The sequence below is a fragment of the Sorex araneus genome, chromosome 5, assembly GCF_027595985.1.
Source record: "Sorex araneus isolate mSorAra2 chromosome 5, mSorAra2.pri, whole genome shotgun sequence".
NCBI classification, from domain to species: Eukaryota; Metazoa; Chordata; class Mammalia; order Eulipotyphla; family Soricidae; genus Sorex; species Sorex araneus.
This window is the reverse complement of record NC_073306.1, coordinates 199,110,949-199,138,310: the sequence shown is the minus strand read 5'-3', so window position 1 is coordinate 199,138,310 and position 27,362 is coordinate 199,110,949. Positions and strand designations below refer to the sequence as shown.

The 27,362-nt window shown below is 41.2% G+C and overlaps 1 protein-coding gene across 8 annotated transcripts in view; it reads right to left on the bottom strand.

The window, feature by feature from the left end:
• The window catches only part of ART3 (ADP-ribosyltransferase 3 (inactive)), a 74,063-nt gene that overhangs the window by 8,607 nt on the left and 38,094 nt on the right, over positions 1–27,362 (bottom strand). For 2 of the 8 annotated variants that reach the window (XM_055139115.1, XM_055139122.1), the window contains exons 1-3: positions 20,679–20,808; positions 19,584–19,661; positions 11,906–12,611 (exon numbers count right to left, since the gene is read on the bottom strand). In XM_055139115.1, coding sequence (XP_054995090.1) covers positions 11,906–12,611; positions 19,584–19,652 — 775 coding nt within the window. In that variant the 5' untranslated portion in view covers positions 19,653–19,661; positions 20,679–20,808. Of the gene's footprint in view, positions 1–11,905; positions 12,612–19,583; positions 19,662–19,804; positions 20,014–20,678; positions 20,809–27,362 lie in introns of those variants that run through there. The other 6 variants (XM_055139116.1, XM_055139117.1, XM_055139121.1 and 3 more) reach the window with 5 other exon arrangements.

Sequence of the window (27,362 nt, the reverse complement as noted above, 5' to 3'; positions counted from 1 at the left end):
AGCGATAGCATAGCGGGTAGGGCGTTTGCCTTGCACGCGGCCGACCCAGGCTCAAATCCCAGCATCCCATATGGTCCCCCGAGCACCGCCAGGAGTAATTCCTGAGTGCAAAGCCAGGAGTAACCCCTGTGCATCGCCAGGTGTGACCCAAAAACCAGTAAAATAAATAAATAAATAAATAAATAAATACTGAAAGGTCTCAAAAATAAATGTATCTGCTCTGGCTACTGATTAAACTGCTTAACGGCCATGATCCCTGAGACACACGAACGAATCTCAGAAACCAGCGGCTTTTGGCAGAAATGCGTCCGGACTCGGCATGAGTTTACTGGCGCCAAGCCACCCCAGGTGGTAAAATGTGCCGTCCCTCCTCCTATTCCCCCTGGCGGCTCAGTGGCCGCCATCTCCGACAGACATGCGGGGCCTCACAGGATGGGGGTGGAACCGGCCCTTGTCCTCCCCCGCCCCAGCAAGACCCCTGTCGCCATCCACAAATGGCCCCTCTGGCTACTGATTAAGCTGCTTAATGGCCATGATCCCAGAGACACACAAATGAATCTTGGAACTCAGCAACTTTTGGGAGAAATCCCTCTAGATTTAATTATTAGTATTTTAGAATTCCAAAAACGCGTGGCTGCGACGACGTCATATGCTATTCATAATCAGCAATAGAAAACAAATTGTCTAATGTTGCCTTTTTGGCAGGTCTGAGTGTTGGGGGAAAATCCCAAATAATAATGGTGTGTCTGGTGTCGAAATACTGAATGTAATCAAAGTAGAGAGAGAGTAATGTGGAAATCATCTGCCACACAGGTAGGGGGAGGGTGTGGGATGGGGGGTAGACTGGGGTTCTGAGGTGTGGAAAATGTGCACTGGTGAAGAGACGGGTATTTCATCATTGTATGACCGAGACTTAAACCCAAAAGCTTTCTAACTTCTCACGGTGATTCAATAAATAAATTTATAAAAGAAAGAAAAATAAATGCATCCCTTTACTCTGAGAATTACTTTCCATCAAAAAAATCTCAGTAAGTTCTTCGAATTTTGTAATGAATAAAAATCTTTCACATTTTATAATATTGGTCTGTCCCCAAACAGTCATTTGCATGTAAGGAAATTCATTATTTTGGGAGACTAGGAACATGGCATCTCGCAGTACTATTTTTGGCAGGGTGTGTGTGTGTGTGTGTGTGTGTGTGTGTGTGTGTGTGTGTAGGTTTGGTTTGAGCCACACCAAGCAGAGTTTAGGGCTTACTCCTGGCTCTGTGCTCAGGGGTCACTCCTGGCAGTTCCGTGGGGACCATGTGCAGTGCTGGGGATCTCACCAGGGTCAGTACAGATAGGGCAGGCACCTTTTAATCTCGTGTAATCTCTCTGACCCTTAACCAAGTTCTTTGGGGGGCTCTCCTGAAGGGCTGGAAGCTCAGTGCAAGGCCCCAGGATGTGGTGCTGCGGGGACCCTGAGGTGTTGCAGTTCCCAGGCCACACTGGCAGTGCTCAGGGACCTCCAGGGCTGAACCCAGGGATGCTTCAGGGATCATGTGTGCCAGGGCTGGACTGGGGCTGCTGAATGTAAGACAATCGTCTTCCTCCCTGTATTCTCTCTCCAGCCTGGAACACGTCCTTTGGCTGGTGAGGTCCTAAAAAAAGTCATCAGTGTTGAAGTGATTACATGAAACTTGAAAAAGAATTTGGCAGAGCAGTAAGCGAAGTCTGAGGGAAAAGTATCTAGACTGGGTGCCAGGATGTGTCCTGGAGGCTTCCACAGTGACACCTGGGCTTCTAATGTCCTGGTGCCATCTGCACGCTGAGACTGCCCACTGGCCTAATCTGCAAACGAAGTTCCTGAGAAGGTGGGGGGTCCTGAGCGGTCCCTTCACGTGAGAGGTGTGCCTTTCTGTAATTTCACACCTCCCCGCTGTCTGAGCTTGAACCAAGAATGCAAGGCCTGAGTCTAGTTTCTCTTCCTGCAGGAAACGTTACAGATCTACTGAGAGTCCGGATGGTTGGTTCAGTTAAAATCCTGCATTTAGACTAGACTAGAAATTTTATTATTTGCTTGTCATTTTTAATTTTTTTGTTTGGTTTGGGGGGCAATGTTCAGGCATTACGCCTGGCTATGTACTCAGAGATCACTCCTGGCAAGGCTTGGGGGACCAAATGGGGTGCTGGGGATCAAACCTGTGCCAGCAGCGAGCAAGGCAAGTACCTACCCACTGTACTATCTCTCCGGCCCCAGTAACCTGCCATTTTTGATAAACTGTTCCATGAACTTTAAGCCTGCCTTGTCAGCCTATTTCTTGTATGTATAATTGTAAGGAACTATATATATTTCCAACTTGTTTTACAATTGTAATTATTTTATAAAATTGTAAACACATAAAATTTAATTCTATAAAAATTATAAAACATAATTTTATAATTATATATTTATGACTGTAAGGAATTTTATATATTAAGTTGATTCTGTTTTGGTGACTGACTTGACTGCTAGGTTTGAGTAAGTTATGGCAGTGAATAGCTGTCTCCTTTTCTGTGCACATGAAACAAGAGTCTGAACCGTCCAAACAGGGCTCAGAGATGACTGTCACTCACTTCCATGTCCGTGTCAGATCATACTGCTGACTGAGTCCAGACCAGAGCACAGAAGCCTATTTTCAGGGATGGTTACAGAGTGCCCACCTGGAACAAATGAGCTCTCAGAGCTAGGGATAGGGACTCATAAACAATTACTCTGAAAGCAAGAAGCAAGAGCTGCTCAGTACGCCTGAGTGAAGATCTCTGCGGTAAAACAACAAAACAAAGCCCTGGGCTTGAGGGCTCTTCCTTTCTAACAGCGCTTTTCTGTCAGTGAACCTAGATATTCCCCACCCTCGTGACTATACTATGGAAAGCACAACACAAAAACAGAGGCTACTCCCAGCGTGGGCCCTTGGAGCCACTCATGGTGGTGTCCAGGGGACCACGCAATGCCAGGGATCAAACGCCAGCTTCCAAGATATGAAGCACGGGCCCGTGGCTTTGAGCCAGCTCCTAGCCCTCCATGGGGTAATCTTTTATTTGGTTTCATTTCATTTGGGGGCCACACCTGGAAGTGCTCGGGGACTACTCCCAGCTCTGTGCTTGGGAGTTGCTCCTGCCAGTGCTCTGGGGTCCATGTCATGGCCAGAATCAAACCCAGGCCCCCTCCACGCAAACCATACACTCAGTCCATTGAACAATTTCTCTAACCCAGGGGTAATTTTTAAAGAAAAGGAATATATCCTGCTCATACAGCTGATATCCACCTTCATTAAGTTGTCTAGGGAAGCACTATAGAATCTTAAGCTGCGGAATTTTTTTCATAGTGTTTTGTTACTCAGTTCATCCTGCTTTCTTTAACTACTATGAATTGCATTATCTAACAAGACACACGTATTCTGTTTGCATTTTAAAGTATTTTTATAAATCTCACAGTACAATTTTATTTTTAAAGTCATAGCAAGTTTTGGGCGATAATACAGGATGGTGGTAAGTACAGTAAAAATACTCTTGTTTCTTCTCTTTTGGAACTACTATGTCTTTGAGTTCAGAGGCATAGTTACATCCTGTCAAAATGGGACAGGTTCTGACGCTATTCTACTTGCTCAAGTTTTTAAATCCCGAGAAGGATCCTTCAGTTGCCTATTTGGCCTTTCAGTCCCACTAGTGATCTCTAGATGGCAGCAGAGGACACTAGACTACAGTTTAAAATTCAATTCCGGTCCATCAAGCACAGAGGCTGTCCAGTCCAGTGAGCCTCTCTCTATGCATGCCGGCCTGCCTCCTCCCTCCTCTGCTCCCCCCTCCCTTCTTTCCTTCTGTACCCCCTACAAGCAGGGCTCTGAGGCTCCACCTGAAGCTGTTTGGCGGACCATGAGGTGTAGGGAGGAACCTGGACCTCCTTCACGCAAAGCAGGTGCTCCAGCCCTTTAAGCCATTTTCCTGGCCCTGCAGAGGGCACTGAAAACGCTTTCCCCATGAAGGCCTGAGGCTTCAGCCCCTGTCTTCTCCACAACTTCCACCAGCGAAAAAGAAAACTAAACTACAAATCTCCCTTTATTCAGTCTTTCAGTAGAATTCAAGGCGGGGAACACACTAGCACCAGGGCAGCATCAACTATTCTCTATCAATGCAAGCTCAGGGCTGTGCGTTAGTCCTCAACAGCTCAGGTACAAGGAAACAAGGTCATACGTTGACTAAGATGAGATACTGGCTCCCATTATGGGGGAGTTGTATCTTTGTATCTGCTCCAAGCTTACCTACATTTCTAAGGTGGAACATCAAACACTAAGACACTAAATCAAAACTAAATTATACTCAACCCCTCTAGGGTGAAAAGGACATAAAGGCCAGAGAGACTGTTCAAAAGGAAGGAGCAGAGCTGGGCTGGAGTCTCAGTATAGCAAGTAGGGTGCCTGCCTTGCACACAGCCAGCCTGGATTTGATCCCCGGTACCCCATTCGATTCCTTGAGCCTGACCAGTGATCCCTGAGTGCAAAGCCAGAAGTAAGCCCTGAGCACTGCTGGGTGTGCCTCCCTCCAAAAAGGCAGGAATGCATGCTTTGCATGTGGGAAGCCCAGGTTTGAACCCCGGGATCCTAAGGTCTCTTGAGTACCATAGGGAATGAGTATCTCTTGAGCACCACCAGATGTGGCCCCCAAATCAAAAAAATAACAGTTTTTGCTACACTGAGAAGGGGGAAGTATATTACTATTGAGGCACAAGGTAAAGGTTATCAGGTATTTTTGATTTACTGAACTAACGGGCTGGCGCCATAGCACAGCGGTAGGGCATTCGCCTTTCATGAGGCCGACCCGTGTTCGATTCCTCCGCCCCTCTCGGAGAGCCCGGCAAGCTACCAAGAGTATCGTGCCCGCATGGCAGAGCCTGGCAAGCTACCCATGGCGTATTGGATATGCCAAAAACAATAACAGTAAGTCTCACAATAAGAGACGGTACTGGTGCCCGCTCGAACAAATCGATGAGCAACGGGATGACAGTGACAGTGACCTAACAGCCATTTCCTTTGGTTACGGATGACCTGGTAAATGATACGCAATCAGAAAAGTGTGAGGGGATCCTGGGACAGCTTTTGCTTTCCTGATTAATCAGGCTAATACAGTTTCTATCCCTAATCTCCCCCTCCCTTTGAAAAATAGGGGTGACTCCCCAGCAGTGCTCGGGGGGCCTGGGTCCACTTTCGGTGATGACTTGTACCACGATAGGGGCCTGACGGTTCAGTGTTGGGCCCAGTTGTGCTTGGTGGTATCCCCCTTTTTTTGTCTTCAACATGGATTGATGTTTACAGCTGCAAGAGGCATAATGCAAGCTCCAATCGATAAACCAACATAAGAATGGTGGTTTCTATATCTCTATATCCCTGGTATTGCAAATGTGTGTAAGCCCTGCTTTCTGCAACCAAGTGTGCAAGCCCTAGTAGACTGCCGCCAAAAGCACGAACACCACAATCAAGTGTGTGAGCACTGCAACAAAGAGTACAACCCTTGCACACTTCAACAAGTGTGATCTCTGACATTGCAGCAGCAGCAACAAATATCTCATAAACTCACATCACCTGACCACCAGAGAATGCCAGATCACTTGATTTTTTTTTTTTTTTGCTTTTGGGTCACACCTGGCGATGCACAGGGGTTACTCCTGGCTCTGCACTCAGGAATTACTCCTGGCAGTGCTCAAGGGACCATATGGGATGCTGGGAATCGAACCCAGGTCGGCCGCATGCAAGGCAAACGCCCTACCTGCTGTGCTATCGCTCCAGCCCCAGATCACTTGATTTTTGAGAGAAAGTGATCAAATTCCATGGGGTTAGAAAAACTTGTGAGGGAAGTCAGAGTTTCAGTTCTAATTAAGGCAGTGTGGAGATACATGGAGTATAAACTTCAACCAAATAAGTGTGGGAGGGCAGGGGGCAGGACTGTGAGGGCTCTGGGACTCCAGCAATCTTCTTCAGAGCGTAGGAGAAGGCCCATAGAGCTTCCCCAAAGACACTAAATTCCAGTTGTCTTAACAGGCAGTCTGGCAGGCTGAGCCTTTTGTCACTGTTCTTGGAAAATCAAAATAATTCAACACAAGAGGTCCCAAACTAAAGCGGTTTCATTAATTTATTTCTAGGGGGCCAGAGTTACAGTACAGTGGGCAGGATGCTTGTCCTACATGAGGCCAAGCCAGGTTCGATCCCCAGACCCCCGGATGGTCCCCTGAACACTGCCAGGGGAATCCCTAAGAAAAGGGATTGTTTTTCCGCCCACTCGAAAAACAAAATGAAACTATTCATTTTTGAGGCCAGCACAGTTCAGGGGAAGAACACCTGCTTACCATGTAAGAGGTCTTGAGTTTGACCCTCAGCATGATGGGAAGGGGCAGAATATAGGTTAGAGGACTGAAGATTTTTTCAAAATTCATTCTGTTATAGACAAGAATCCCTGTCATCTGAAAATGTTCTGACACGTAGGACGGGCAGTACATGGAGCTCTTGACTGGATTTCCAGCTTATTTCCATTTTCAACTTTCTCTTTCTTTTTGCCAAGGGTTTAGTCAGTACTCATTAATTGGCATGATAGATCCTCAGACCAAGGGTTGGCGTCTATGGCATCACTGGACCAAACAACTTCTGCGTCATGAAACTTTTCAAGAAGTTCCAAAAGCATGACAGTAACGAAGCAACAATCTGCCACCCCAAATTAACCTTGGGTAAAAGGTAACTTTCACAGAAAGGTCCCCGAAGGTATAAGGTAGTTGACCTTTATAGGAACATTTTTCCCAACCAGATCAACTTGTTCTATTCCATCCTCCACCCCCATTCAGCAGGAAATGGTCAGATCCGAGTCGGCATTCCAGATCTAAAAGGAAAAACTGGTAGGATGGAGAACTGAAAGAACTAGCATGAAAGTGAAATAGCACAAAGAAAAAACCTCACTTTAATCTAGAGTCCCCAGAAACAAAAGAGATAAAAGCTGGGATATTCCAGCAGGAAACAGCCAGTTTTGACTCAATTTCCCAACTTCCATAGAAATGGAAATAAGAACTGACAGGGGGGACCAACACTAGCCACAGAACACTATTATGCACTATTATTATTGTTCTTTATATTATTATTATTATTATTATTATTATTATTGGAGTGATAGCACAGCAGGTAGGGCGTTTGCCTTGCATGCGGCCAACCCAGGTTAGATTCCTCCGTCCCTCTCAAAATCCCGGCAAGCTACTGACAGTATCCCACCCACACGGCAGAGCCTGGCAAGCTACCTGTGGCATATTTGATATGCCAAAAACAGTAACAACGAGTCGCACAATGGAGACGTTACTGGCGCCTGCTCGAGCAATTCAATGAACAACGGGATGACAGTGCTATAATGCTAGCTAATATAACACTATAATTATACTGTTCTTTACTCCAAAGCCTAAGGCAGAGTCTTCCTCATTTTGTCCTTCCCCAAAAGTCTAACACTGACTTTAGGTTTGCAGATAAGACAGAGAGTGCCTCAGAGAATCAGCCCCTGGGAATTTTATTGTTCACTACATTTGCAGACCATCCTTTCTAAAAAATTCTCTGTTCATTCTCTACAGAAACCACTTCTGTGATCAAGTAGACAAACGGCTACTTTGAGAACATGAGCCAGTTATCTTCCAATCTGCCAGCTTGTTGCCAATAAAGCAACAATGGTTCTTTCTCAATCAATTAAAAAAAAAAAGGAAATGTATGAGCAGCAGTTCTTCATCAAAGAGATGGAAGCTCTAAAAATAATTCTAAACAAAGATGCTAGATATGAAACATTAAAACTTTCATGAAAAGCTAGAAAGTAGGCTTTTCCTTAAGAGGAAAGAGTCCGTGAAATAAAAGTGAAAACTTCAGTAAAGATTCAAATAGAAGGAGACAATAACAGGATTCTGAAATAAGCGATAAAGACATGACAATCACTAGATTCCAATAGAAGAGGAAACATAAGACTAATGAATATACCAGAAAATGAAGGGAAATGTTTTCCCTTCATGATTTCACTTCATTTTCCCTTCAAAGTAAGGGAAAAGAGAAGGGAACAAAAAGCCTATTCAGAGAAAGAATAGCTGAGAACTTATCAAACTTAAGAAGAAACCAACCACAAAAATTCAGGGAAGCTGAGAGAACACCCACATTTCTAAGTGAGAAAAATAAAACACACCAAGAAGCATTATTGTTAAATTATCAAAAGAAAAGAGATGAAAGACTGCTAGAAAAAAAAAAAGACGAGGGCCAGAGCGATAGCATAGCAGATAGGGCGTTTGCCTTGCATGAAGCTAACCTGGTTCATACATATATATATATATATATGATAAATGTATATCATATATATGATAAATGTATATCATATATATGATAAATGTATATCATATACATGATACAAAGGTTATTATTAAGTCTTTTTTTAATAAACATTTTATTCAGCATTTATATTTTAGATTGAATATATTCAACTTACATAAGAATTTTAATATTCTAGAAATTTACAAGATTAATTATAACTAAGAAATTTGGTAGAAATTCCAACTGGCTTGGTGAGCACTTAATTTTCTGAACAGAAATTCATTAATTTACTAGAGAAAAGTCTTTGGATGAAAGGTACAGATGTTTGGGCTACTTAGGCAGATTCTGGGTGAGTCCCAGCCCTGGTTCCCTATATTATTAAGTCTTTTAACATGTCTAATTAACATGTTTTAATTGAAAAATTAAAAACTATCAGCAATATCATTCCAACATGATAGTTTCTCCCCTGATTAACAGAAGTTAGTTGGGGTTTAACACCACCACAAATGCACTACAAAAAATGCTGAAGTGAGTATTTGTACACTTGAAGCTTTTAAAAACTGAATCTTCTGATCAAGAAAAAAAAACTTTATCAAGGCAATAAAAAGTAAGAGAGAGAGAAACATAAAAATAAAATGATACATTAAAACAATGATAGTAAAATGGAGAAAGAAAGAAAATAACAATCAGTTTAGTAAAAGGATGACAATCAGTATCAGCACAGTAAAGATGGTGTTAGGTATAGAAAGACAAATACAATCCTTATGGTGACCACAAAACAAAACCAGAGTATCTTAGAAAAAAAATAAGAAAATAAGAGTGTCAATGACCAAGGTCAATCATCCAATTGAAAAGGCAGACAGAAATTCCAGGATCATAAAGCAACCATAAAATAAAGGATACGATGGCAATAATTCAATCCCATGTAGCAATAATCACCCTATATGCAAATGATCTGGACACATGCATCAATGACATAAAAATGCAAGATCCATCTGTAATTGTTACCAAAAATGATCAGACCTAAAGACAAGCAAGCACTGGGGCCAAAGCAATAGTATAGTGCGTGGGGCATTCGCCTTGCACATGGTCGACCCAGGCTTGATCCCCAGTGCCCTATATGGTCCCCAAGCACCACCACGAGTGACAGCACCACGAGGAGTGATCCTCAAGTACAGAGTCAGGAGTAAGCCGTGAGCACTGACAGGTGTGGCCCAAAAAAACAAAACAAAAAAAAAAGAATTATTTTTTACATAAATAAAGACAGACAAGCATAGATTCATGGTGAGAGGTTGAAGGAATTTCAAGCGCCACTATTCTCCCATCTGATAAAATACTTTCAGCCATAGAAGGTTGAGAAGACAAAGACAGATACTGTAGAGTGATCAGGGAACACGCCAACAGGCAGGGATGGCCGTGGTGCTGGAGGCCCCGACACCACTGGGGTGGCCCTGGGAAACAGCCAGAAATGAAGAGTCCACGGCACTGTCTCCCCACGCCCCGCCACTGAATTGCCAGTCAAACTGGCCAAGAATCTCTGGGAGAGCCCCCAAGCCCTTTGCAAATTAAGTCTAAAAATACTGTAAAATAATCCCACTCGGCCAAGTGGGATTCACCCCAGGGATGAAGCAAGATGGATTCAATATATGCAACTAAATTAATGTAATACATCACAAAAGGAATTATAAAAATTACATACACTGTAGCACTGTCACACTGTCATCCCGTTGCTCATCAATTTGCCCTAACGGGCACCAGTAACATCTCCATTGTGAGACTTGTTGCTACTGTTTTTGGCATATCAAATATACCACGGTAGCTAGCCAAGCTCTGCCGCGTGGGCGGGATACTCTAAGTAGCTTGCTGGGCTCTCTGAGAGGGATGAAGGAATCGAACCCCGGGTCGGCCAGGTGCAAAGCCCTACCCGCTGTGCTATCGCTCCAGTCCAAACGAAACCATTACACAATCAAAAAGGAATACTGGCAACTTAGGGAAGATATGTACACGCTATATACCACAAAAGGGTTACGATCCAAGATATATAAAAAACGTATACATATTACGAAAAACAGACAATTTTTAAATGAGCATAATATTATGGGCAGGAGTGATAGCACAGTGGGTAGGTCATTTGTCTTCCAGGTGGCAGACCTGGATTCTATCCCAACATCCCCTATGGTCCCCCATCCCTCCAGGAGTGATCCCTAAGTGCAGAGCCAGGAACAAGCCCTGAGCCCAGCTGGTGTGACACCAACCACTCAAATAAATGAACAAATAAAAAGAACACGAACATAATATCTAGGCAGACTCTTCTCCAAAGAAGGCATACACATACATGTCTGAGAGGCAAGGGCACTATTTTCAACTCCACTTATGATTAGAGATGCATATAAAAATAACAAAAAGGCAATGCCTCAGACCATGAAAACATACTGGCGAGGAAGTAGAGAAAATGCACCTTTGGTTCAGTGTTCATGGGAATGTGAATTGGTAGAGCCTCTAAATATAAACAGTTATTACTAAAAAACTAAAAATAGAAATGACTCAGCAGTACCACTCCTAACATAATCCCAAGGAATAAGGAAACACTAATTTGTAAAGATATGTGCATTTCTATATTCAGAGAGGCCTATTCACAATAAAACAACATAAAAAACATCAAAACAACCTAAATGCCCATCCATGAATAACTGAATAAAGAAGTTGTAGTTTATCTACTCAATGGATTACTATCAGCAATGGAAATAGATGAAATCATGCCTTTTGCAGTAACATGAATGTAGCCAGACATGACTTGTTAAGCAAAATAAGACAGAAAGTAAAAGATAGGTACCTGATGTTTTCTCTCACATGTGAAATAGAAAAGACCAAGGCAAACAAACTCAACAAATCTCAACAAAAATATAGTCCTGGACTTTGCGGAAAAAATGTGATTACCAGAGGGGAGAAGATGGTGGGGTGGTGGGGAAGAGGGAAGGTGGCGGAATGACGGATGAGGTCAATCTGATGATCACAATTTCATCCTACCCCAGAAATGTATGCTGTATTACAAAATAATGGTAAAGCAATAACATTTTAATTTTAAAAATTAAATGGATACCACTGAGGAGTAGAAATTAAGGGTGAAGGAATGTGAGGTACGGTAGGAAAAAATAACAGCCTATTTTTCCCTTAAGTCACTAATTAGAGTTTTGCTAGGCTCTTTTTTATTATATTCTATGTACTATTTAGCAATGAACTTGGTCTCTCTCCACTACTAGATACTAGTACAACTAGGGATGGTTTGCCAAAAATTCTTCCAAACATTGCCAAATGACAATGTAGGAGAAAATTATCGCTGGTTGAAAACCACTGCCTTATAATACTATTTTTTAAACTTGGATTAATACTGAAAATCTATTCTTTGCAGAAAATTAAATTATAAAAACATTAAATTATTTGAAGAGAGCTTGACTGGATATCACCAAGGTCATTTTCTCCTTCCAAACACCTCTACCTCTCTCTGTCCTTTTTGACCTCTCCCCCGACCCACCCCTTTCCACCCGCCCAGACTAGCACTCACAGAGGATAACACTTACCACCTAGAAATGCACACTCGTAATGGCTGCAGGTCTTGTTGGTGCTATGAAGAATAAGGTTACTGCCAGCTCCATCCTGTGACACATGAAAAACCTCATTCGGAGATATTAAGAAAACTTTTTCACCGTCTCCAAGAAATCTTTTAACATCGATGCCAAAGCAGGTGTAGATGGTTAACAAAGTGTCTTCGTCGTTGGTGACTTCTGGTTTGGTTGACTGCACCATGGTGACGTGGTTAAATCTGGCTTGGTCTGGCCCTCCAAATGCAAAGGAAATCTGGCTTATGTTGTACACCACATTTTTGTAAGTTTCCTTACAAGGTCTTCTCAGCAACTGCAGGGCTTTTGTCAAATAAAAATGGAAAGCTTTGAACTGGAAGTCATAGATATAATCTTTTCGAGATTTGCCAGCCATCTTCACAGCTTCATTAAACTGGTGATAAAAGTCACTCTGCTTTTGAGCTTCAGAAATATAAGCCATCAGGGCGATTCCGTGGTTATCTTTGAAAGTCAGAGGGAAAAACTTCTGACTCTTGCGGACTTCCCATTTGGTCTTGGCATTTTCCCACACATCCTTCAAGAGCTGCTGGTTGTTTTTTTCCTCCTCCAGCAGCTGGGGAATAAATTTGTTTTCCATCCTGTCAGCACATTTCAGGTACTGATCATCAAAAACATTCTCAGCCATGTCTAGTACTTCAGATTTTACCTTCAAGGAAAAAAAAAAAGAAAGATTTCAGCACAGAAAACAAAAGATCCACAGCAAAAAAAAAAATACTTAAAAAAGAGAACTTTAATTAAAAAATCCCCAAAACCAAACTTAAAAGGGAGCTTGTCAGGGAGACAAGGGGAACCCATGAACTCTGGTGGAGGGACGGAGACACTGGTGGTGGGATTGATGCTGACTGGAGCACAGTATGTCAAAACCCAACTATGAATAACTGCAAATCATGGGGCTTTAATAATTTTTTAAAGGTTTATAAAATAAAACATTCCAAAGAGAAAACTTTCAGTGCCTATTATTTCTCTCATATTATTTTCCCCTCTCCTCTCATGCCCTGCCATGAAGCTCTTGCTTACCGTCAACCCTGGGTATGTTTTGGTTTTTGCCCACACCTGGCTGTACTCAGTGCTTACTTTCAATAAATGCATAAAGGCAAATTACCCTTTTCTCCATATCCCTTCCTTTGTCCAGGAAATTAAGTAATTGCTGCATCTTCAGAACGAGCAATGACACAGATCTAAAAATCAGAGCGCTCCAAAAAATAGGCTGTTTCTTTCTCTAGAACCACAAGCTCAAGAATACTATTAACTTGTGATTGCCAATAATTATCCTTTTAAGTCCCACAGAGAATCCTGAATGAAAGTAAAGTCAACAAAGAGAGGTATGCAAGGTTGAGAGGTGGAGATAGAAGACAGGGTCTCCTAACATTAATTTAAGTTCCTGGGTCTAGCTGAACCTGAAGACTGAGTTTTAATCATTAGAATCAATACATTTTATTTACTTGAGCTACTGAGTTATGTTTATTCCATATATAACTAAAAAGGCCTAAAAGATTTTTAAACAATACACATAAAATGATGGTATATAATAACCCTAACTTGAAGCCACACATATCTATTTGGATTCAAATTGCATATCTAGCAACAGATATGAGATAGATAGATAGATAGATAGATAGATAGATAGATAGATAGATAGATAGACAGATAGTAACTGATTTCCCCTTTGTGGAACCCTTTATGGTACACTTTATTTTCAGCGTCATTTCAAAGAAGCTAAGGGAGAGAGAGTGTTTATCTGGTATTGGGACCTGAAATCAGGCAGTTGTTCTCCCGCATTTATTTTCTTAAAATGTTCTATTTGCAATGGTGAAGATAATTCTATGTAAGTAGCTCTTTTAAAACAGTTAAATTCAGGGCCAGAGTGATAGTACAGTGGGTAGGGCATTTGCCTCACATGTGGCCAACCCAAGTTTGATCCCCGGCATCCCATATGCTCCCCCACAGAACCAGGAGTAACCCCTAAGCATTGCTGGGTGTGACCCAAAAAGCAATACATACACATATAAATAAACAGTTAAATTCTGGGCTGGAGAGACAGTACTGCAGAGGGGGCACTTGCATTGTACACAGCCAACCTGGGTTCTATCCCTGGCATCCCATATGGCCCCCCCAACACCACCAGAAGTTACTCCTGAGCATCGCCAGGTGTGGCGTCCAACAAACAAAAACAGCTAAATTCTGTATTTCTAATAATCCTTATGAAAGTCTGGTAAAATTTTCATAAGTTTTGCAAATGAAAGAACTGTGTTAGTGTCAGGAACTTGCTTTGCTAAGCAGCCGCACATTACTCTGCCCAGGAACTCGCTGAGACCCTCCTGCTCCAGCTTTGTAGGTCAGATTCTTAAAGGAGATGGTATATATATTTGAGCATCAGCAGACTGGACCACTTCCATTTCCTCGCAAAGAAATACACTTCCCTCTGAAGCACAGAATGTACCAGAGTGCACCCTGGGCACTGATGCCTGATATATCTTCAAGACTTCACAGAGTATAAAACCTGATTCCCTAAAACTACCTCCCACATTCCTCACACCATGTAAGAGTGGATCCAATAGGTCCCTGTCTCCCCCCCTTTCTCTCTAACCAATCTTCAACATGTCTAATTTTAGTTGTAAAGTCTTTCTGGTTCCAGGCCACAGATGACTGTGTGTCTGGTACAATGAGTGCTCTGAGCAGTGACAAATCTCATAAATGCCACCACCATTCAGAAATAACTAAATGGATATTAGGAGACAGCTACAAAAAGGAGCAGACATGCTGACAAGTATTTCTCCTCTGATTTATCAATTAAAACAAAAACCTATACTGATAAAATTCAACTACCAATCAGTTATTACCAAAAAAAGTAGAAATGTTCTGAAGATTACAAAAATAAAGTTTAAATAAACTCTGACTCATTCACAGAACAAACATATTAAAACTATGTTGTGAAACACTATTAAACACACTAGTCAAAAACTATAATGAGCCATTACTGGAACATGATAAATGAGGAAAAGGGAAATAATATGTGTTAGAAAAAGCATAAAGAAATTGAACCCTATGCATCACCAGTGGGACTCTAAAACTATGCGGTCACTATGGAAAACAATTTAGAATTTCTCCAAAGTAGCAAGCAAAAGAGTTCATCTAAGATCCAGCAATTCTACTCCTAGAGAGTTAGGTACCTAAGAGAACAGAAAAATATGTTCACATAAAAACTTAGACCACTCCTCATTTATCAGAGCCAAAAAGTGGAAACCACCAGGTATCCATCAACTAATGAGCAGATAAACAAAATATGGTACAACTACACAAAATATTGCTCATCTTATTAGCTGGAGAGATAGTACAGTGGAAAAGGTACTTGCCTTGAATGAAACTGACCCCAATTTGATCCCTGGAACCAACTACTGGTCTCTGAGTACCACCAGGAATGATCCCTGAGTGCAGAGCCAGGAGTAAGCCCTCTAAACACAGCTGCATGTGACCGAAAATAATAATAGTAATAGTAATAATAATAGATAAATAGGTACTAACATAAACTCTAACATGTAAAGAAATATAAAAAGTCAAAAAGATAGATGTCAAATGATTACATATTCAGATGAAATGTTCAGAACAGATTAATCCACAGAGAGAGAAAGTAGATTAGTGGTAGCTTGGAGATGCAAAGAAGTGGAAGTTGGACTCACTGCTAATAGGTATAGTGATTCTTTTTGGGGTGATGAGAATGTTTTGTAATTAGACAGTGATGATAGTTGCATCACATAGTAAATACACGAAAAAACAATGAGCTATGTCCTTAAAATATGAATTTCCTATTAAAAATAAATCATAGCGCAAAGACAGCACAGGGTCACAGTAACAAGCTTCGCCTACATAGGACCTTTCAATCCCCAGCATTGCAAGGTCCCCAGAGCACTCTGGATGGAGCCCTGGTGGGCCCTAGCCCCATGAGAGTGGCTGTGGTACTCTGCAGTACTACAGGGCCAGAGCAGCACCACAGCTTCAGGCCTGAGCACTGAACCACGGGTCTGGTTGGCCGAGTGGCTCCCAGGCCCTGAGCACTGCTCTGGGGCCACCTTCCACCTGTCTAGCAAAGAGAAATATCACAGTAGTACAGACAACAGAATTGGAATGTGAAAATGGCCACAATTTTCAGAACTGAATATATCTTAAAGAATGAATTTCAAATTAGTGGACAGTTACTCAGTACTAGGTGATAGCTAACAAAGTGAGAGAGAAACAGGAATGAAGATATCTGGCTCAGTATTTACATTATTGAATATTAAATGTTATGAAATATTAAACTATGGTAAATGAAATTATAGAAGTTCTATCAGAATAAAAATAGTTAACATGAAGAAATGATCACTATGCTGCTTAATTTTTTAAAAAAGCTCATTATTGTTTATTATTAGGACTGGAGTGATAGCACAGCGGGTAGGGCAACTGCCTTGCATGTGGTCATCCCGGGTTCGATTCCTCCGTCCCTCTTGGAGAGCCTGGCAAGCTACTGAGAGTATCCGCCCACATGACAGAGCCTGGCAAGCTACCTGTGGTGTGTTCGATATGCCAAAAACAGTAACAAGTCTCACAGTGGAGACATTACTGGTGCCCGCTCGAGCAAATCGAGCAAATCGATGAACAACGGGATGACAGTGCTACAGTGCTATTAGGAAAATTCAAATCAAGATGATAATAAGATACATCTCACCCCAGTGACAATGACACAAAGCAACAATACTGGGAACAATCTGTGTTAATGAGGATGTGGTGCAAAGGAACTCTCGCCCACTTTTAGTGGGAATGTTGTCAGGTTCAACTCCTGTGGAAAACAGTATGGAGAGTTCTCAGTAAACTAAGAACTGAACTGCCATTGGACGCAGCAATTCCATTTCTGGTCTCTACCCCCAGGGCAAGAAAACATTCATTCAAAAGGACAGATGCACACTGTTATGCACTGCAGCACAGAGTACAACAACTATATATGGGCTCAACCGAGGTGTCCAACAAACAGATCAATGGAATCAGTGGATCATAAAGATGTGGTGAGATACATATACATATATATATATACATATATAGAGAGAATACTGCACAACTATAAAGAATGATGAAATCATGCAATTCACTGCAATTTGGATGGAACGAGAAGATACGTTAAGCCAGAAGAAGGAGGAACAAAGATGACCTCGCTTATCTGTGGTGTATAGAATTACTGGACAAGAGAACTCAATGTAGTTAAGAGGAGATGACTAAATCAACCTTGACCCTAAAGTAAAGAGGGGAGAAGAACAGAGAAGGAAAGAAATTGAAGGAAAGGAAGAGATATACGGAAAATAAAGGCAGACGGATCAAGAACTTAGATACACTGGTGGTACAGAGAAGTGGTATTGCTGTAGTTCAAACCAGAGTCAAACAACAAAAGCAGGACATCCAAAACACAGTAACCAAACTTTAAAATGCACCTGAGCAATAGTACAGAGGGTAGAGTGCCTGCCTTGCAGGTGGCTGATGTGGGTTCAATCCCTAGTCCATATGGTCCCCTGAGCCCTGCTAGAAGTGATCCCTGAGCGATGAGCCAGGAATAAACCCTGGTCATCGCTAAGTGTGATCCCAAAACAAAAAACAACGAAAATGTGCCTGTCAAAAGACAGGCTTGAGGGGGCGGCAGCGGGGCAGTGAGAGGGAATCTGGGTCACTACTGGAGGCAAGCTGACTGGCTGTGTGACTGATGCTGGAATATAGTGTGCCTAAAACTAAACCATGAATAACTTTGTAAATCACAGTGTCTTAATTAAAAAAAAAAAAAGCCATGGTGCCTACCAGGGCGAATTGTGACCTATCAGGCATTTGCTTAATGAAAACCAAAACAGTCGGGTCAGATGACGGAGTAACCGCCATGGGCCGGAAGTCAATTCAGAGCAATGATTCATTCACCACGGCACAACACAACACACTTTTGCACAGTGAAGAGCTGCGCAGTACAGAAAAATGAACAACCAGTGGTCAGTGCTCTAACAGACCAGTGGTCAGACTCTAACAGCCAGTGGTCAGTGCTCTAACAGGCCAGTGGTCAGACCTCTAAAAGACCAGTGGTCAGACCTCTAACAGACCAGTGGTCAGACCTCTAAGAGGCCAATGGTCAGACCTCTAACAGGCCAGTGGTCAGACCTCTAAGAGGCCAATGGTCAGACCTCTAATAGGCCAGTGGTCAGTGCTCTAACAGACCAGTGGTCAGACCTCTAACAGACCAGTGGTCAGTGCTCTGATTCTGGGGGCAACCTTTCCTCTTCTGGTGGCCGAAGATAGAATCCTCTCACATTCTATTAACATGGTATGGGACACTGCTTTTGAATAAAGAATAAACAGAGAGTTCTCCGTCCCCCCCACACCCACCCAACTCCCTCACACAGAGACACTTAAATCCCCTGCTTCGGGAAAGAAGCTGTTGAAGAGCATCACTAAGACAAGGTGCCCTTCTATTACAACACCTCCCAAGACACTATTTTAAAAATCATTCCACTTATTGGGGAAAAAAAAAAACATTCAAGATTTGGTGAGAATTTGGATTTTTAACTTAAAAGGTGATCTCTCAACGTCATTCCCCAAATGAAATGGCAGCAAATATTTGTTTACCACCAAAGTAAAATATCTTGGACACTCACATCTCAATAAAAAAATGTATCATGGGGCTGGAGTGATAGCATAGCGGGTAGGGCGTTTGCCTTGCATGCGGCCGACCCGGGTTCAAATCCCAGCATCCCATATGGTCCCCTGAGCACCGCCAGGAGTAATTCCTGAATGCAGAGCCAGGAGTAAGTGCATCGCCAGGTGTGACCCAAAAACCAAAAAAAAAAAAAAGTATCAAAGATTTATATTCACTTGGAAGTGTCTTGACCTATATCCAAGAGGTCTATGTGACAAACTGTATAGTTGACAGCTTTTATTGGCTTATAAATTCTTACTAAGTCATGAATCAGATATGGCTTCTGAGTCCATATTTGCAATGAACTCTCTTTAAGCCTCACTTTCCATGCCTATTGAATGGAGCTTTCGGGTGGGTAATGTTCTCATATCTGAATTTGAACTTATCACTCAGAGAACTGCCTAATAAGCCACACTCCAGCTAAGGCCAAATGAAAATTTAAAAAAAAAATTTTTTTAAACACTGCAAGTATCATTTTACTTGGATAAAACACATATTTTCAGAATATTTAATGACAAACACTTGTGGTATAGTGTTAACTTAAAAAGCAAGGGAATTATATGGACAGAATATCCATTTTTGTAAATTAGATACACATGCACAAAAACAATTGAGAGTGAACTATAGCAACTGAATAAGTCGTTCTTAAGGAATGTAAACTGTAAATATATTTCACTTATTTCAATTACTTATTACAATTTCACACAAAATTATAAATCTGTTTTACTTTCCTATTTTTTCCTTTATTTTAATTTTTCAATTTCTACAATTAGCATGTATCAAATGAAAAAAAAGTTACTTGGGGAAACCTCATTTACCTAGTATCTCTCAGCTCTTGTTTTCAACATCAACCCACATAAATGCAGTATTCTACCAAAGTTCTCATTCCAAAGACCACATACTTCCCATTCTCAACATTACCTGGAAAATGTCCACTAGAATCAGAGCTGCCAGCAGCATGATGACCATTTCAAAATGTCCTGTTTTCATTTTTCTCGTCTAAATTGAAAAGAAAGAAATTCCAATTGATTATATTTTTTAAAAGATTTTTATAGGAGCATGATGATAAAATCTGTCCGGTACTTTTTCTCCCCAGAAATTCTGTATCTCCTATCCCAGGCCCAAAGGTAGTCATACTTCACCCTCTTAATCACCCCTCAGCATACATAGAGAAAATAACAGTCAAACTAAAATACAACAATGTCAAGTTGGTCTTCAAGCTCCCCGGTCCAAGAGTTGTCCAGGATCACTGTCTAGGCACACTGTCCACTCTTCTATCCCCTTTGCCAACTGAGTCATGCCCATTTGGGGAAGATGGAGGAGAAGATAAGGTCAGCAGTGGTTACAAACCAAAAGTTTAACCAAGGTTTTTTTTTTTAAAAAAAAAAAATCACGTTCAAGAGAAGCCCAACAGTGAAACAAGTGTCTTGCATAACTTTTTGAAGGCAACAAGAGAATAAGAAGGAACTTGGTAGGCAGCAGTTCTCATAAGATTATACAACTCGACTGGCTAAATGCCCATTATTCATCCCAATGTTTACAACAATGAAAGGGGTAAACAAGAGGGTCAGAGATCCATAAGGGCTGAAGTCATTCCAGAGCCTAATTAATCAAATTAGCTAATTAATCAAATTAAATGTTGGTCAATCAAGTTCTTTCCCCTTAATAAGATAAACAAAACAAAACACAAAAACAAAGTTGACATTCCTGAATTTTAGTCATTCAGACCATATTCTGGCATCCGAAAATGAAGAAGAACAGCTTAAGAGAAAAGAGAGAGTCTTTACTTTCATACCAGAGTCCTTTCTTTATTCAGAAGTCTTTCTTCCACTGAAGATATTAAAGTAAAGCACACAAATGCCACTTTTATGTAAAACTTCCCTTTCCGGAAAAGTTTAGCACTTGACAAACTGTCACATGCAGTATATGCCGAGCAAGCTGGGAAATAGATTTTTCTGTTTATTTTTTTATTATCAAGTCTTCGCTCTCCTAGTCTTAGGTAGTATAAATGTTTACCTGGTTTGTTTTTCCTGTGGAGGCTTAAGATGCTGGGTCCCAAAGCGACTGTCCGCTCTCAGCAGCGGTAAGCCCGTGTTCAGGATGGGAGCTTGTTGACAGTGAGAGCTGAGAAGGGAATGCTTTTCTTTTTATAAACACCCCCAGCAGTAGCTTGGCAATGGCACATTACCCCATTTGTGTTCTGCTATTTATATCTGGCCCCCACACTACCCCTTGGAATCACTGTTGTTAACACATTAAATCTCCAAGAGGCTTGTAAAGCCAGAGCAATGCCCTCTCACCACACAGCGTGTTTCGTTCTGGGGCCTTAGTTCTGGGCCTCTCAGGGAGTAATCACTTCCCATTTCTCACCCTTTGACTCTGAGATGTCAAACTAAAGCGTGGACTTTACTCTTGCTGGATAGTTCACATGACTGAAGAACCTGTATTAACTGCTGGCAACAGGGATGGCTATCACCTTTCATTCAGCCAGTGTGCTGCATTTCAGGAACTATGCCAGGTACTGGGATACACAAGCAAATATAAAAAGTACTGAAAAGGCACAACCTGGTAAAAGATATGAATATGCAGGCTTAACCATGTGACATGTTAAATATATGTCAAATATATAGAGATAAGTGAAAACAAGAGGAAAGAATTTGGTAATACTTGCAACCATAGTTTTCCTTTGAGTAGGCTACGTAAGTCAAAATACATAAATAGAATGTATTAGTAGCAATAGCGCTAACAGCACAAACAAAAAGTATCCAAATATCCATCAACAGTAGAAAAGATAACTTGTGCTATGTTTACAGAAGATTTTGTATAACAGTGAAAATGAACAAGCCTTAACTATATATATTTATCTCACAACTTTTGAGCAGAAGAAACAACATGCATATACTACACAATTTAATTCATGTCGAGTATATATAAGTCAAACTGCCGTAAGTCTAAACCTGAGTTAGACATCCAACCAGTGTTAATCTAAGTGGTAGGTAATAATTTAGATGAGATACAAAAGGGAACATCTGGGATGCCAAAGTTCTGGTTTCTACTCTAGGTGTCAACTACAATAATATATTCGATTGTGAAAACTCACCAAACTCTACACTTACGTATATTTTTCTGTGTATATGCATACACACATACTACTCAGTATAAATTATCATGAATTATCACCACTCTTACTAAACCCATCTCTACTCTTAAAACTTTTCTAAAACTCTTAACTTCTTCCTACTTCATTAGTTAAGTAAACTAAATACAACAAAAAGACTCCTAGCAAAATTATCCTTTTAGTTGCTTTGTTTTTGTTTGGGAGTCACACCAGGTGGTGCTCAGGGATCACATCTAGTGGAGCTTCGGGAACCACAAAAACTGCTGGGAAGTGAACCTGGCTTGTCCATGTACAAGGGAAGCACCTTACCCATTGTCCTATCACTCTGGCCCCTGCAAATGTAATTTGTAGTTTAAAATTACAGTGTAATTTAAAAATAATGGAGTTTGTTTAAGTAAGGAAGAGAGAGATTTTAGTATTTGGGGGGCCTTGTGCCTACACAAAACCTTTAAGTCTTTCACATGGAGAATACAATGACTGTGATAGTAACTATGGTTCTCCTGCACATAGGCACCCCAACTTACTGGACTCAACTGCATGTCACACAAAGGACTGAGTCTACCCTAAGCAACAAAAACACTGTGTGAGGTTCAACGCAGATCTTCTTCATCCCCAATATTTTTTTGCTCCATTCATGTTTTTTCCTATCTCCAAGTTCTTTTTTTTTAGGCTGGGAAGATAGTTCAAAGGGCTGCAGCACATGCTTGCACATGGAGCCCTGGATTCAATCCCGGAACCAAATGACCCCCTCAACACTGCCAGGAGTGCACTTTGAGCACTGCTTGTGAGAAAGAGCACTGCTCTTTGTTTCACTGTTTAATTCAACAAGTATTTGAGTATTTCCAAAGTCCCAGGCACAGTCTTAAATACTAGGGATTCACCAGTGAACAGAAAAGTTTACAAAATAGCCCTTGAGAAGTTTACATTCTTGTATGAGGAGACAATTAAAATAATAATTAAAACAAGTAAGTTATTGATGAAGATGTGGTGTTAGAGTGGTCAGAGAGAAACCATAAAAGGTGACTGTGGCTAGATGGGAAGAGTAGTAGGAAAGGGCAGAGCCGTAGGTGATACCACCAGTGAGATAAAGAGTGATGGGAGGTGGAGAAATCCATGTAGGTCAATTTAAGAATGTTCAGTAAAGTAAGAGAAAGAAAGCAAGTCACCAGGGTAGGACAGAGGTATATATGACCAGAGGATCACCCAGGTTACTTAGTCGGTAGGTCTGTAGAGAGGAAATTTGAAGACCAGTGTACAGGCTATTACAATACAAGCAGAGATTGTGGCAGGTGCAAGCAAGATGATAGTAGCAAAGGCAGTGAGGTGTAATGTATATGTGTGTGCTAGAAACAATTGTTTGAGCTTATTAAAAATCCTACCTTGGAAAATTAAGAGCAATATTTGCAGATATAAAGAAAAGCATTTGCAGTTCTAAAAAGCTATTATATTTTCCAAAATGCAATAATGAAAAATAAATGATTACCAATATATTATGAAAGTAAATGTACTGAAAATAAAGATATATTTAATACTGATGCAATATGTATCACTGTATCAGTCATCCCGTTGTTCATCGATTTACTTGAGTGGGCACCAGTAACGTCTCTATTATACTCAGCCCTGAGATCTTAGCAGCCTCTCCTTACTCATCTTTCCCAATGATTGGAGGCTCTTTCAGGGTCAGGGGAATGAGACCTATAGTTACTGTTTTTGGCATATCACATACGCCATGGGTAGCTTGCCAGGCTCTGCTGTGCAGGTGGTATATTCTTAGTAGCTTGCCAGGCTCTCCCAGAGGTATGTATATATCTGTTACTGTATTCTAGATATGAATATGCCACGGGGAGCTTGCCAGGCTCTCCCAAGTGGGCAACAGACTCTCGGTAGCTTCTCAGGTTTCTCCAAGAGGGAGAACTAGGCTATTAGAGTATGGCACTGGGTTTAATAAGCATCGCAGCCACACGCTTCCAGGAGCTTGGTTTTATAGTCTCTGGATGTTGGCCATTGATGGGATTACACAGCGACAGGACAGTCTCTGGGTGTGACTGCCTAGCTACTGGAAAATGGGGGATCTGGGTGTAAGAGGCCCAGTCCCAATCCAAGCAACCTTGGAGATCTCAGCCCCGGGTCCCACACACCTGGGTTCCTCTGCCAGCTCCCCCATGTATGAGGCTCGTCTGAACAAGTGGAGAGTGTCCCTGAGCATGGCCATGGCTGGGTTCTGGAGGTCCTCAATTGTCGAGGCTCTGCTGGGAGGTGGGGGGGAGCAACCCATTCTTTCCGAGGGGACCCAGTGAAGACAGCCAGGTGCAATATGATGGACTGAAAATATGAATGTGGGTTTCCAGATAAAGAGAGGCATAATGCATAATACCAGGACTTTTTGTTTGAGTAACTAGAAGGATGAAGCTGCACAATGATTAAAATGGTGATATCCAGGTAACAAGTCTCCTGGAAGTCAAGTGAATAGAGCATTTCCAGGAGAAAGGAAAGATCAAAAGTGCCTAATGCTTTTGATAGTTTAATGACCACTACATTTAGAAACACAATGGATACTGACAGCCTTGATAAAAAAAAAAAATTTGGCGGAACAAGGCGTGAAGAATCCTGGTTGGAATGATCTATGAGAACGGAGAGAAAAGGAATAAAGAAAGCCAATGACTCAAGTGTTTCCAGGAATATTTCTGTAAAGAAGTAAAAAAAAACAGTCAGATTGGGAAATAAGAAGAGGGGTCAAAGGAAGATGTTTTTTTAAAAATGGAAAAAATACTTAGATAATTATATGATAGAAGGGGTAAATGTTGATAACATAAGAGAAAATCAATGGATCAATGTCTGAGTAGGGAAAAGAGTTAGATCTAGCATCTGAGTAGATAAGGAGCCCTTAGATAAGAGAGAAAACATTCACTGAATATGAACAAGAGGGAAGGTATAATACAGTGACAAATGTTATAAAGTGGTAGTTATGATAGAATCTTTTTGATTGTTTTCTTTTTTCAAAAGAATAAGCAAAAGATAATGACAGAGAACTGATGAGACATGAAATTATATAAATCAACTAGAAAACCAGCAGAATAAATGAATCATGATTGCTAGCATGATTGATCATAGTATCAAGGGCCCCCTTGAATTTAAAACATAACCACTTAAGGGCAGGAGAGATATTACAGCAGGTAAGTGCTTGCCTTGTATGGAGTCAACCTGGTCATCCTTGGCACATGTATGAACCACCAGGAGTGTTCCCTGAGCACACAACCAGAAAGAAGCCTTGGGCACAGCTAGATGTGGCCCAAAGCGAACCCTACCCCTCAACTCCATGTACCCAAATCAAAGGACTGAACCAAGCAGCAACTTTTCCAAGGAAGTACACATAAAAATCCCCACACTAGGGACAAAATATAAATGATGAAATGATGAAACAATTAGAGAAAAAATGTTCAATTATTAATTATTGGCCGTCAATGAAACCTACTACATACCTGTTGAAAAGTCTAGATTTGAAACAACAATATCAAATGCTGCAGAGCAAATAAAATACACACACTGCTAATGAGAAAGCAAAATGGTAGAACCAACATTTGAAAATAGTTTGTATTCTTAATAAAGTGCATATGTGTTTAAAATAAGATCCTGTGTTCCTATCCTTATTTATCCAAGAGTAATCAAAGCACATGCTCACACACACTCAAAATTTCACAGAAGTTTGAATCTTAATAGTTAATAGAGGGGCTGGAGCAATAGCACAGTGGGTAGGGCATTTGCCTTGCATGCGGCCAACCCAGATTCGATTCCCAGCATTCCATATGGTCTCCTAGGCACTGCCAGGGGTAATTTCTGAGTGCAGAGTCGGGAGTCACCCCTGTGTATCACCGGGTGTGACCCAGAAAGAAAAAAAATAGTTAATAGAAGAAAAAAAACCAGAATGTCCATCAACTGGCACATAGGAGAAACCAAATGGGATGCTAATAGCTAATCTGCAACAAATAGAAATTTTCTCAAAATGATAAACATAGTTATTATTTGAACCCAAAATTCCATTCCTAGGTATAAAGCCAAATTAAAACATACCCACACGAATTCCTGTGTGTAACTTCATAACAGTATGGCAGGCCTAAAACTATTATAGAGATGGTTGTGTAATTCTTAAAATCATTAGACTATAGTTTAAATTGATAAATTATATGGTATCCAAGTTACATTTTGAAATTTACTGTTGCTCCCAAAAGTGATGAGCGGGACAGGGACCAAACCAGATGATACTCGGCAACCTGACTGCAGCTCAGTGCTAACTCCTAAGGATGCAGTGCTGCTCGGGCCCCTTGGTGCTGCAGACCACCAGGGTCACCCTGGCAGCGTTCAGGACTGCAATCAGTGATGCCCAGGTGGCCCCATGTGATGTCAGAGATGGAATCGGGGCTGGGCATATGCAAGGTTTGAACCTTAACCCCTGCACCGCACCTTCCTGGCCAATTATTTGCATTTTAAGAAACTAATTTTTAAGTTTTGGTTTTTGTTTTCTGGGCATGCCAGTGGTGCTCAGAGGTTATTCCTGGCTCTGAGCTCAGGGATCATTCCTGGCAAGGCTCGGGGACCATATAAAGTGCCATGGGTTGAACCCAGGTCAGCCAAGTGCAAGGCAAGTGAAACCTTGGGTTTATGTTTTATGTTGCTGTTTTCTTTCTTTGTTTTTTAAAATAGGGACTTCCCTAGTGGAGCTCAGAGGGCACAGGGTGTTTGGCAGTGCACGCCTGAGGGTTGTATGGTTGGGCCTGGTGGAGCTGGGGGCCATTTGGGTCACCCCCAGAGGTATTTAGGGTTATGTAGTACCTGAGATCAAACGAAGGGTATCACATATATTCAGCCAACCAAGCTATCTTCCTTATGAATCTCAAAAGCAATTATACTAAGAAGTTAGTCACAAAAAATTATGTACAATATATTTTAAAATTTCCGTTTTATCACTTACAGAACCTTCTTGGGTTTTCTTTGCTTATATTTTGTTTCTGGCAGGGGCAGTGCTCAGTGGCCACTAGGGCACACCTCGGGGAGAAGGGCATGTGGAGTCGGACTCAAACTCAGGACCTTATATATGTCAAGCATGTGCTCTACTTCGTGAACTAGCCCCTAGTCCTGTGCAATAATATACATGTGACTTTGTAGAAAAGACAAAACTATAGTGACAGAAAGAAACTCCATAATTATCAGGCCTTGGGCAATGGGGGAATATAAAAGGATATAAAGAATCCAGGTATGTAAAAGGATATAAAACATTTTTGCTGGAGTGATGGAATATCTTATACCAAGACAGTTTTGGCCATGATTTACATTTGTCAAAAGAAATTAGACATTTAAAACTGATAAATTTTATTTATATAAATTATCCCTAAATATAGCTGATTTTTTAAAATAACAAATAATTATCGACATTTTCATTAACTGTCTTCATATATATGTCCCAATTTGAAAGTGACTACATTAAAGCACTTTGATGCAATGGTCTGTGAAAAATGCTATAAAAGACTTCAGAAATTGAAAGGAGCTTGAGATTGTGATGAGGTAATACAAGTACCTTGAAGACTGAG